Consider the following 13,081-nt stretch of genomic DNA (forward strand, 5'->3'; position numbering starts at 1 on the left):
CAACATTCAAAAAATCAGTCACTTAGCTTGAAGCGCTGGTTTTTGCCTCTTCTGAAGTCAGAGCGACCTGATTCTCAAATGTCGACAGTGAAAGAATTTCTACTAGCTGATACGTTGCTTCCAGTCAAATGTTTGCTCCGGTCATGAAGTTAAATCGAATCAAAAATTTTTTTCAAAGTGGGTGGCGATAAATAATCTTCCTCACTCGCAATGAGGCATATTTTCAAAGCACTTTGGGAGGCTAAGTTCCATAGGTTTCTATGGAACTTTGGGAGGCTAAGTGCTTTGAAAATGAGCCCGAATGTCTCACAAACTTTCCCGACAGCAAGGGACCCCACTGTTTCGCAACCTTCATCAGGAGAAATGTCAAAAAACAACAAAATGCTTTTTTCTTTTTCAATCCATCATAGAATTAGGGAAGGCATAAAAGACATGAATGCACATACTTTAGGCATTGCTGGAAAGCGATATGGGTGGAGTCACCAAGTAAAAAAAAAAAACAGCGAAAGTGACACCAAAAGAAAAACTGACGAGATGAAGCCAATAAATAAATACAGCTTTAATAAAAAAACAACCAAAGATTCGACACAAATTGTGTTTCGGCCACACGGCCTGCCTCACTTGTCACTTTCGAGTTGACAGTGAGCCAACTACCGGTGCGTTGTTTTAATGATTTTGAGGTACATTAGATTACAGGGAGGAGTGGCCTAGTGGTTAGGGTGGTGGACTTTGGTCCTGGGGAACTGAGGAACTGAGTTTGATTCCCGGCACAGGCAGCTCCTTGTGACTCTGGGCAAGTCACTTAACCCTCCATTCCCTGCCGCATTGAGCCTGCCATGAGTGGGAAAAGTGCGGGGTACAAATGTAACAAAAATAAATAAAAAAAATAAATAAATTACTTCATGAGACTTGTGAAGTAGAGCATTTGAATTCATCCTTGTCTAAGACTCCTGAGGCAGGCCGTGTGGTCGAAAGGCGATGCGTGTCGAGTCTTTGGATGTTTTCATTAAAGCTGTTTTTATTTATCTGCTTCATGTAGTCAGTTTTTCTTTTGGTGTCACCTTCACTTTGTTTTTTTGCTTTTGTGCTCTGCAAGGGACTTTGTTTTTCTGTTTCTTGTTGGAGTCACCAAGTACACACACATTGATTATGAAATACGCTAAGGTGGGTGCGTACTTGCCTACTCTACACGTTTAGGTGATATTGCTGCTGGATATGTGCTGGTATTTTATAAGGAGGCATAAGTGCCTCATGGTGCTGGCTGGAGTTTAGTGCTGGAACTTGGACAAAATCAAGGCTCATCATTCCATCAAGCTTAAACTGATCTGGTTATTTAGTGAATTTTTTGCTTTTTTGTAACGTGTATTCTATTTGCTGCTCTGTGGTCTTTTTGTACCTTTTAAGCTATTCATCTTAACAACCAACCAACCAACCATAAGTCAGGCAGATCTGGGTGGGCTGGTTACCAGTTTTGGGGGCCTGCAGCAACTACATGACTTTAGTAGAGGAAACAGTTACCTGGTAGGGTAATGTGCTAAATAGAAATTAAAGGTATAGTCGTCTGTTATGTTTGTATCTGACTGCTCTCTTCCACTTCATGCTTTTCTGGAGAGGGAGGGAGCACATGCTGTAGTTCAGATTCTGTCTTAATCTAATTGATGTTATGTTTCTTACCTCTGCAGGAATGAAGGTGAACCAAATGCTAAAAATGCCAAAATCGAGGAAGAGGACAGTGAATTCAGTATTGCACACCTTGCTGAAGGGAACATTACATCTGTAAGCATGACCTTTAAAAGTCTTCTATATTTATTTGCATATTATGCCCAGTAATGGCCTGCAGGCATCCTGCCCTTGCCTCTTCTCTTCAGACACCAAGTCTTTGAAATCAACAGCTCTGGAACAAATGTCTCGTTTGCTCTTCCTTTTTACTGATATAGCAGTACTGCTGGTTTGTAGCCTGTGGCTGAGTACTGCCCATGAATTATTTCCTCAGGTTACTTCTGAGTCTATCCCCTTTCACCTTCATCCTATGCCCCCTTGTTCCAGAGCTTCCTTTCAATTGAAAGACACTCACCTCCTGTGCTTTTATGCTGCATAGATATTTAAATGTCTCTTTCATATCTCCACTCTCCCACCTTTCTTCCAAAGTATACATATTGGGATCTTTGTCTTTGACCATTTTAGTAGCCACCCTCTGGACTGACTCCATCCTATTTATAACTTTTTGTAGGTGTGGTATCCAGAATTCTACACAATGTTCTAAATGAGGTGTCTCCAGAGTCTTATACAGGGCCATCATCACCTCCTTTTTCCTACTGGCCATTCCTCTCCCTGTGCACCCTAGCATCCTTCTAGCTTTCGCTGTCACCTTTTCTATCTGTTTCGCCACCTTAAGATCATCATATATGATCACACCTATGTCCCGCTCCTCTTTCGTGCACAAAATTTTTTCACCCCCTAAACTCTACCATTCCCTTAGGTTTTTGCAATCCAATGATTCTGAATTTTAATGGCATTAAATCTAAGTTGCCGGGGTCATGGAGGAGTGAGGTAGCGTGGGATCACTGCTCCTGAGTAACTGCTTTAATCTGCTATAGAAAACACACAAATATTCACTTGGAATGTTGGAGGAATCCACTCTCCGATTAAAAGACAAAAGATTTTAAAGGCTCTTAATGACCGGAGGGCCTCTGTTGTTTTCTTACAGTAGACCCATCTTTCTGCTTTGGAGCAGGCCAAGCTAAAAAGGTGGTGGGTTGGAGAGATTTATGGTGCCCCGGCAGTAGGTAGAAATGGAGAGGTGGTGATCCTGATCAGAAAGGGGTTGCATTTGGAAACAAAGCAGGTGCTTGCATACCCAGCGGGCTGTTTTGTATTGGCATCCGTGGTGCTGGAAAGGCAACCCTGGTTGCTTTGTAAAATATCTATGTCCCGAACACCTTTGAGAAGGCATTTTATGTTCAATTAATTCGTAAAATACATGATTTGGGAGATGCACCGTTTCTTTTGGGGGGTGATCTCAATGAAGTCGCTGATCCTTTGCTAGATCGCTCACAGCCAAGAGGGAGAGACCCTTCCAGATCTCAGGGGGGAATTTCTATGTTATGTTCGACACTGGATTTGATAGATGTGTGGAGGACACTTCATCCCCTAGAAAAAGGTTATACACACATATCGAGAGCACATGCCACAATGTCTAGAATAGATTATGTGCTATTTTCCAGGGAACATCTGTCGTCTGTGGGGGCCATAAAGCTGGGACCCATAATGATCTCTGATCATGCATGGGTGGAATTACAACTGCAGGCTAGGGACGGTACTCCTTAGAGGGGTTCTTGGAGGTTTCCCATCTTCTTTTACAAGGATAGTCACTTTAAGGCCTTTTTAGAATCTAAGTGGCAAGACTATAAGACTAGCAATGCGGAACACAGAGAGGACCCGATTCTCTACTGGGAGGCTGCGAAGGCTGTCCTCGGGGGGGGGGGGGGGGGGAGGTGATTTCCTATGTTAGTTTTGTCTCAGCATTTTTCCCTCTTATTTAGTCTGTCCATCTAGGACAGCCTGTGCATGTTCTAACCTTCCACGACCCAATTCTGCTTTGCACATGCACCTGCAGAAAAAAGCAAGCAATAGGCAGAGGGTGAGCATTACATCTGCTTGCTTGTCACATTGGTGTGGTGCACTTCTTTTACTGAATTCATTCTAGTACTACTACTTATCATTTCTATAGTGCTACTAGATGTACGCAGCGCATTGTTCCCCTACAGCCTGCCCTGCAACTTCTGCCTGCACAGTGTATTGCATTTCCCACTGTGGCCTCCTGCCAGTCTCCTTCTCACAACTGGACCTCTTTTACAGTGCTGTATTGCAACCCCTCTTCCCCCCCCCCCCCCAACAAGCCTGCTTCTACCAAGAATTGTGCTTAAGAAATTGAACAGCCTCAGCCAATGCTGATATGGCCTTAGCTTTACCCAACTGTACCTGCCGTTCCTGCAGCTAATTGCTGCAACTGCCTCTGATGGCTCGACCTCCAATCTTACTGTGTCTGCCTTGGCAGCCCTTCCTGCAGGTGGTGCTCCTTGGGCTTGTTCTTGAGGTGAGCATGGCATCAGATTGGCTATTAGGGCGTGTGATAAGTACTGCTTTTTGGATATTTTGAATGTCTTCTTTTGCATTAATGAAGGGTTTGTCTGGGTTGGCTGGGGAGCTGTTGGGGGAGAGTAGTAGGATTCCATTATGATGGGGTGCAGGCCTGGGCGTCTCATCCCACTTGTGGATCATGTACCAACACGGTGCTTGCTGAGTTGTTCCACGTTGTGGCTATGGATTGGGGCAGGTTCAGTATGACTCAGGGGTTGTTGAATTGTAGATTGCTGAGGAGCAAGACTTCCTTATTGTATAGTTTGTTTATGGATATGGGAGCTTTGGGTTGTTGCCTTACAGAGACCTGGCTGCAAGATGGGGAGGAGGTTATTTAGCACACAGCTTGGATCCAGGCTACACTGCCTTCTCATTGCCTAGACCTGTGGGCCTGCGTTTGATTTGCTGGACCGTAGTGTATTGTTGTCTAGACTGTCATCAATTGGAGTTGGAGGCCAAGTTTTACAGTGGTTTGTCTCTTTTCAAACAGCCTGGACATTTGCTGTGTTTGGGATTCTACTTGTTCTTCGGAACATCAGTTGATGTGTGGTATGCCACAGGGATCAGCTTTTTCACCACTGCTTTTTAACGTTTTTTGGCACGTCTGGTTACATTGGTTTGAGGTTTTGGGGTGACATCTTGTTAGTGGACTATTCTTCCAGGTCCAGTTTTGATCTTACTTCTTTGCAGAGTTGTCTTGTGGCAGTTTCAAAGTGGCTAGCTGAGCACTGTTTAGTACTTAGGGTAGATAAAACTAAGATGTGCTAGCTTACAGGCCATTGACCATATCCTACAGGGACTCTTAGCGTTTTGGGCCATTCTATCCCTGATTCAGAATCCTTTAAGTATTTAGGAGTCATTATTGATTCCTAATTAACATTTGTGCAGCAAGTCTCAGAGGTTTTGCGGAGAAGGTATTTTGTTCTTTGTCTCATTCGTGTGGTCAGAACCTATTCTGATGAGGCGCTTCTTTCACTATTGGTTTTTGCTTGGACTATGGCAATATTGTGCTTGCCGGGGTTAGTCAATATTTGGTAAAGCATCTGCAGATGCTTCAAAACCCAGAATTCTGTTTGCTAGAGGGTGTGCGGAAATGAGTCCACTATATCTTAGGTATCATTGGCTATCAGTTGCTTGTAGAGTTGAGTTCAACACTCTTACTCTCATACGTATGGGATATATGACCCAGGACTTCCTTGTTTGGCCACATTAGCTCAACCATATGTGCCTAGTAGAACACTTAGGTCTTCAGCAGCTCATATGCTGGTATTGCTGTCTTCCAATATGACTAACTTGGTGTCCAGGACAGAATGGGCCTTCTTTTGGATGACCCTCGTATTGTGGAATAAACTGTCAATGTCAATTCAAGTGGAAGGATCACACAAGAAAGCTAGTTTGGTTGAAAACATATCTATTCTCAAAGTTTTTGAAGAGGCAGCTTTGGCTACTAGATTAATTTGAGGCATCTATGTATGTGTGCGTGTGTGGATTCACCTTTTTATTGTTATGGAGCTCTTTTCACTATTTATGGATTACTTTGTTTTGTAAACCTTCTAGACCTTGTTGTAAATCAGGCAGTATACCAAATATTAATAAACTGTTAACTGACTACTGCCACTGCTGGCCTGAGGACATTTCTGAGGAACTCTTTTACATCGCTGCTGCAGTGCTCTGTAGGACTGAACACCGTGTGGATAGCAACAGATCAGGTCAGCAACTAGAGTCCAAGAGTGAAGTAGAATCGGAAGAAGCTCTAGGGCAGAAGAGGAATTAGAGCATGAGAGGCAGACTGAGCTCAAACCAGGAGGAAGGACATAACTAAGAAGTTGAGTTGGACCGATGGATTCTTTCATGAGCTGTGGGGATCTGAAGCCTCCAGGAACTGGGGTGCTGCTGGCTGCCCAAAAACTCCATTTCCAGGTGGATCGGCATTAACCCCGATATGAGATCACCTCCACCGCAACCCCTCCTGGTAGCCCAGGAAGCTTACCATTTGGCACTGGAGTCTCCAGAAGACTGGGGGAACGTTCCTGGAGTGAATGCAGAGACATTTGTTACACCTCTAGGATGATCAGTGGAGGGTGTGGAGTCAGTTGGAATAGCAGCTAGGGTGGTATGAGGCCCAGATCAAGTAGGACTCGGAGAACAAATCCCTGCTATGCCACAGTTTCATTTTCATGAACTCCAGAGTGAAACAACCCCTAAGAGAAAAACTACACTGGCTCCCTCTAAAAGAACGAATTGCGTTCAAAGTATGTACCATGGTCCACAAAATTATACATGGGGATGCTCCGGCCTATATGACAGACCTTATAGACCTGCCTGCTAGGAACGCAAAAAGATCAGCACGTACGTTCCTCAACCTCCATTACCCCAAATGCAAAGGATTAAAATCCAAGTCCACCTACGCAACCAGCTTCTCCTACATTTGCACGCAGCTATGGAACGCGCTTCCGAAGACCATAAAGATAACGCAAGAGGTAACCATCTTTCGAAAGCTACTGAACACTGACTTATTCAAGAAGGCATGCAACAAACAACCATCCTAATTACCAAACAACAAGAATGAAGATTAAGATTGGTCCGACCCCAATCACGCGACCGAGCAAACTCAATGACCTTAATGAACAAATAATACCACTTCTAATCTAATATCGACTACTAAGCAACCACAAAATGCCGACTAACCTTACCGCCATACACTAATACTCTCACCCTAATGTCCTCACCTGAGCAACTACACAATGCCGACACATACACAAGATCACAATGTATTCTTCTACCATGTATGTATGCACTTGATTGTAAAACCATGTACTAATATGTACGCAAGATCACAATGTATTCTTTCACCATGTTTGTATGCACTTGATTGTAAAACCATGTGCATATTTGTAGCCATGGCAAATGTAAGCCACATTGAGCCTGCAAATAGGTGGGAAAATGTGGGATACAAATGCTACAAATAAATAAAAGCAGGAGGCCTATCTGGACAGCAGTATCCGTCTTGAGTAAGGCACTTTCAGTGCAGTTTGCCACTATGAATGCTAAAGTTCAAATTAATATCAATTTTATTGAGGAGATTAAGACTCAATTAATTAATACTAATCAAACCATGGATGGACATATTGATCAATTAAAAAATACTCAATTGTTATCTTCAACTTTGGTTAAAGAGAATGTTTTTTTAATGTGTAAAATAGAGAATTTGGAAAATATGATTAGATTTTCTAATCGGTGCTGGATTAATTTTCTTAAGTTACCTTTCGTTTCATCAAGAGAAATGTTTGTAAGATATCTCAAGGAAGTGTTACAGGTTTCACAAGAGACTATGCCTCCAATTAAGAGTTCTTATTATTTGCCTTCCTGTTTTAGATAAATGAGTAAAGGAGAAAGTGGATGAAGAAGGGAAAAGGGACTTGGAGGTCTTTTTATTTATTTTTTTTATCATCTTGGCTCATATGAGTTAAACGGGGTAATATTGGATAAAAGTTTGGGAAAGACTGCCGTATGATACATGTGAAGAAGATATAGAAGAAAGAGTTAACATTAAGTGTAAAGTGAAAAATCAGCAGTGGGAGCTGGGGGAATGTAACGGGGTGATGGATCTTGGTCTAATTCACTTGACTTTGTTTACTTTTGGATCTAAATATTTTGTGGTGAGAAACTTAAAGAATGTACTTTTAATATATAAAGGAATTAAATATTTGTAGTAGATTATAATTTTTATGATGGAAAGTCACATAAGAGAAGGCCTCTGCCCCTGCCTTCATTATGTCCAAGTACCATAGATTTGACAATCAAATCTGAAAATCTTAGTATTGTTCATAGAATATTTCTGCAGCAGCACCACCTCCAGGAAAGATTCAGACTAGCCCAGGGAGTAGAGAAAAGCAACCCTCACTGTCTGGCTGTCCCTCTTCCCCCACCCAAAGAAAAGTTACATAGTACAAAGGAAGTTGCTAGTAGAGCTAGGGTTTTTCTCATCTCCTCCTTCATGACGACATCTTCTCTTTCTGTGGTCTTTGAAGCTCATGACCTCTATGATGAATTAATTTTATTTTCCATTTTTATTTATTTATTGGTACTTATAATCTCACTTTTTCCAAAGAAACTTCAGTTCAATGTGGCTTACATACAATTTATGAAATAGATTAATCTGTTAAAGTAATAAAGATTAAGAATTCAGGAACTTAGAGGTTTAATAGGACTATCAATGATAATGGAGTAAAAAGCTGCAGTAACAGTGTATCAGTATTACAGTTGAAAGAATGTTAAGCATTCTGAGGAAGCAATTTTATCAATGTCATTTTTTTTTTAATTTAAAGTTAGAGATAAAACATTTCATTGGTTATACAAAATAGCAAAGTACATTCTGTTTTGCACTATTTTTGTGGACAGCTAAAGTGTGTCACATTGTAGACAGTCAAAAAGAGAGAACGCCACGAAATTCATATGATGGGCCACAATTCTTCCTTGGAGGTTTTGCTTGTGGCCTAATAGTAAGACAGCAGGCCTTTCAGGTAGTCTGGTCTGTGTAATTCTTTATATCTGTCATGATTGTGGTCGTGCCCCTCTCAGTCTCACCTTATGTCTGGCGGTCAGCTTTTGAGCTGGCTTCTGTCTGTTCTTCCTAAGTTAGTTCTGTCTCTGTGGGCTGGCTGCTTCCAGCATGGCTCTGATTACTCCACTATACTGCACCTGTGTGTGTTAAGCTTCTCTGTGCTTCAGTATGCTTTCTGCCTGTGTCTTGGTTTGTGCTCCTCTTGCCCTGTGGTGGCCAGAACCGGTGGCTGCCATAGACTTTCCGGACTTTCTTTCTGGTCCAGTCCGGTCCAGATATTCCAGCCCTCCAGACTTGGGTTGAAGTTTGGCAGCTAGCCTCACTCGTAGCTGCCTCATGATTCCTGCAGCTGTGAGTTCAGCTGCTGATGGGTTTATTACCACCTGGAACCTTCTGAGTTTGCCTTTGCATCGTCTAAGGTCCCTGGTTTGTTGGTGCTTTGCTGCACTTCTGCCTAGTCTGGTTTCTTGTTTAGTTCCTTGTCTGTTTCTAGTTATCTGTGTGTAGTTTAGCTTAGGTTTATTTGCTTACGTCTCTAGTCTTGTTTCTGGTCTGTATTCCTTGTCTAGTTTCTGTTTGTCTGTGTCTCTTGCTTAGTGGCTGCTCTGCAGCTTTCAGTCCTGTCTCTTGTCTGTCAGCATTTGTACCCTGTTTCAGTGGCTGTGTGGCAGCTTTCAGTTCCTGTCCTTTAGCTGGTCCATTTCCTGCTTTGTGTAGTATTGTCTGTCTGTGAGTCCTAGCCCCATTTCCTGCCTTGCTGCCCATGTATATTCCTTTCCCCTCTGACCCTCAGTCCCTGTTCAGCCTAGTTGGTATCCAGTGCCTGCCCTGTCTGGTAAGTCCTGCCGGCCGCCTTCACCCAGGGGCTCAACTCCTGGGGAAGGGCGGTCAAGCGCAGGTGAAGTCTAGCTGTTTCTGTCAGAGTTCTGCCTTGTCTCTGGTGTGGGGTGGTTTTGCCTGCCACTGCTGCTCCACAGCAGTGGCCCAAGGGCTCACAAACCTAGTTTCTGCCTTGAAAGCCTGACAATATCCATGATATGTTTTTTGCTCAATATATTTGAATTGTTGGACAGGCCCAGCAACCATAAAAAAAAGGATCTGCTTTCCCCACAGTTCAGCTAGTAGGATGAGCTCTGAGATACTAATGATTAAAACATTTTTATACCTATTTTCTTGGATTTATTTATTAAAAAAAAAAAAAAAACAACTTACACCCTGCAGAATGTACCATTCTTGGTGGCTTACAAATTAACATACACAGATAAATAAATAAAACGATAGGATTAAAACTTTGATACCCATTTTCCTGGATATTGGTATTTAGTGAGTTATACGTCATAGGTTTATCAGATTAGTCCAGTTCTTCTTAGTAAAATGAGATCCCAAAGGCTTTCAGCTGTGGAGAATTATTATGTTGGCACAAGGAAAGGCCAGTATGATGATTCAGCTGTCATCCATTTGAGGGAAAAAAGATATTATTCAGTATGGCAGGGCATTCTACAAGCCGTACAGTCCGCAGGTGTTTGTGTATATGTTCCAAGGTGCTAACTTTTAAGCATGTTGGGATCTAGCCTGGCCGAAAGGAAGACTATTATTTTAAAAAGAAAATTGCAGTTTCCCCTTCTTCATCTTGAGAGTCAACTTACATTTGGCATGGGAAATTTTATTGATTCATTGATTCTGAGGAATCTGAACTTATTCTTTTTAATTGAAAGAAGTCTTTATTCAGAATTGGGAGAGTTAACAAAATGCTTGCAAACAAGTAATTGTCTATATAATACAGACATTAATTAGCATTAAGTATCAATCTTATAACGCCTGAAATTAAACTATACCAAGCTGGGAGTTCTAATATTTACTTCTTATTGCAAATTTCAATGATACAAGCTGCTTCACTCAGAAAATGTTCAGGCTGTTTTATTTTTAGTTTACAACAATGACAATAATAATGCTTATCGTTGTAGAGTGTTGCTGAACATACACATTGCTGTACAGTTTGCCCCAGCGAGGTTATAGTCGAATTGAGTACCTGAGACAATGGGAGATGTGGAGGGGCATTTTCTATATATAGTAACATAGTAGACGACTGCAGAGAAAGACCTGTATGGTCCGTCCAGTCTGCCCAACAAGATAGACTCATATGTGCTACTTTATGTGTATACCTGACTTTGATTTGTATGTCATTTCAGGGCACAGACCACAGAAGTCTGCCCAGCACTAGCCCCGCCTCCCAACCACTAGCCCCACCTCCATATGATGTCTAAATTTTATTTTGGCAGTTTTGCGAAAAAGTCCAAAAATCCAGTAGTGAACACAACCATTTTCAAACCAGAAATTGTCCAACTTTTTGTTTCAGAAATGGCCATTTGCTAGACATTTTTGTGCTCAGTGCATCTGTCTGTCTTTGAGGACCATTTTTGGAAAAAAAATGTCCAAGGGAAAAAAAACAAAAACAAGACATTGAGATTTAGTGAAGGGAAGTCTTGCCTCACAAATCTACTGCATTTTTTCGAGGGGGTGAACAGACGTGGACAAAGGGGAGCCGGTGGATATTGCATATCTAGATTTTCAGAAGGCGTTTGACAAAGTGCCTCATGAAAGACTACAAAGGAAACTTGGAGAGTCATGGGATCAGAGGCAGTATATTATTATGTATTAAGAGCTGGTTAAAAGCTAGGAAGCAGAGAGTAGGGTTGAATGGTCATTATTCTCGATGGAGAAGGGTAGGTAGTGGGGTCCTTCAGGGGTCTGTGCTGGGACCGCTGCTTTTTAACATATTTATAAATGACCTTGAGATGGGAGTAACTTGTGAGGTAATTAAATTCGCGGATGACACAAAACTATCCAGGGTTGTCTCGTCATGGGAGGAGTGTGAAAGATTACAAGAGGACTTCGTGAGACTGGGGGATTGGGCGTCCAAATGGCAGATGAAGTTCAACGTGATGCATGTGGGAAGGAGGAATCCGAATTACAGCTATGTCAAGCAAGGTTCCGCTTTAGGAGTTACGGACCGAGAAAGGGATCTGGGTGTCATCGTGGATAGGATGTTGAAATCTTCAGCTTCAATGTGCTGCGGCAGCTAAGAAGGCGAACAGAATTTATTTATTTATTTATTTATTGCACTTGTATCCCACATTTTCCCACCTCTTTGCAGGCGCAATGTGGCTTACAAAACATCATGGATAATGGGAATGAAAAGAGAAAAGGCATTTGGTGTTACAGAAGGATGTTGGATTGCATGGTAATGGAATACATGATAGTAATATAATAGAAGGCATTATTAACATTTCTAGAAATGTATAAGAGTATCACATGATTTGATCTTTGTGGTATATCTTGTCAAAGAGATGTGTCTTTAGTAGTTTACGGAAGTTGGTCACGTCATAGGTCGCTTTTAGGTTGCGTGGCAATGCGTTCCAGAATTGCGTGCTCATATAGGAAACGGTTGATGCGTGCATTAATTTGTATTTTAGACCTTTACAGTTAGGGAAATGAAGATTAAGGAATGTGTGAGATGATTTTTTAGCATTCCTGGGTGGTAGGTCTATCAAGTCTGACATGTAGGCTGGGGAATGTTGAGTATTATTAGAAAAGGGATGGAAAACAAGCATGAGGATGTTATAATGCCGTTATATCGCTCCATGGTACGACCGCACCTGGAGTATTGTATTCAGTTCTGGTCGCCTCATCTCAAAAAAGATATAAAGGAATTGGAGAAGGTGCAGAGAAGGGCGACGAAAATGATAAAAGGGATGGGACGACTACCTTATGAGGAGAGGTTAAGAAGGCTTGCACTCTTTAGCCTGGAGAAAAGGCGGCAGAGGGGTGATATGATAGAGGTCTACAAAATAATGAGTGGGGTAGAGCGGACAGATGTGAAGCGTTTGTTTACGCTTTCTAACAATAATAGAACCAGGGGACACAAGATGAAATTAGAATGTGGTAGGTTTAAAACAAATCGGAGAAAGTTTTTCTTTACTCAGCGCGTGGTTAGACTCTGGAACTCATTGCCAGAGAAGGTAGTGACGGCAGCTGGCCTTGCTGAGTTTAAAGGGGGTCTGGACAGATTCCTGAAGGAAAAGTCCATTGATTGTTATTAAATTTTGGGTTTTTGCCAGGTTCTTGGGGCCTGGATTGGCCGCTGTCGGAGACAGAGTGCTGGGCTTGATGGACCTTTGGTCTTTTCCCAGCGTGGCAGTGCTTATGTACTTATGTAATTCATAGTAGACTGGCTACACAGATACCCCAGCACAGCAGTGGGGCACCCTAGGGGGCGCTGCAGTGGACTTCACATAAAAGGTCTCAGATATACATCTCACCGTTACCACCTTATATTGTATGGTGAGCCCACCAAAACCTACTGTACCCAACTGTACA

The 13,081-nt window shown here is 42.2% G+C and overlaps 1 protein-coding gene across 1 annotated transcript in view; it reads left to right on the forward strand.

Moving 5' to 3' along the window:
- Positions 1-13,081, forward strand: part of XRCC5 (X-ray repair cross complementing 5) — a 177,494-nt gene that overhangs the window by 106,650 nt on the left and 57,763 nt on the right. The window contains exon 15 of the mRNA XM_030209911.1: positions 1,683-1,776. Within this exon, the coding sequence (XP_030065771.1) occupies positions 1,683-1,776 (94 nt within the window). The remainder of the gene's footprint in view (positions 1-1,682; positions 1,777-13,081) is intronic.

This window comes from Microcaecilia unicolor, chromosome 7, assembly GCF_901765095.1.
Source record: "Microcaecilia unicolor chromosome 7, aMicUni1.1, whole genome shotgun sequence".
Taxonomy (NCBI): domain Eukaryota; kingdom Metazoa; phylum Chordata; class Amphibia; order Gymnophiona; family Siphonopidae; genus Microcaecilia; species Microcaecilia unicolor.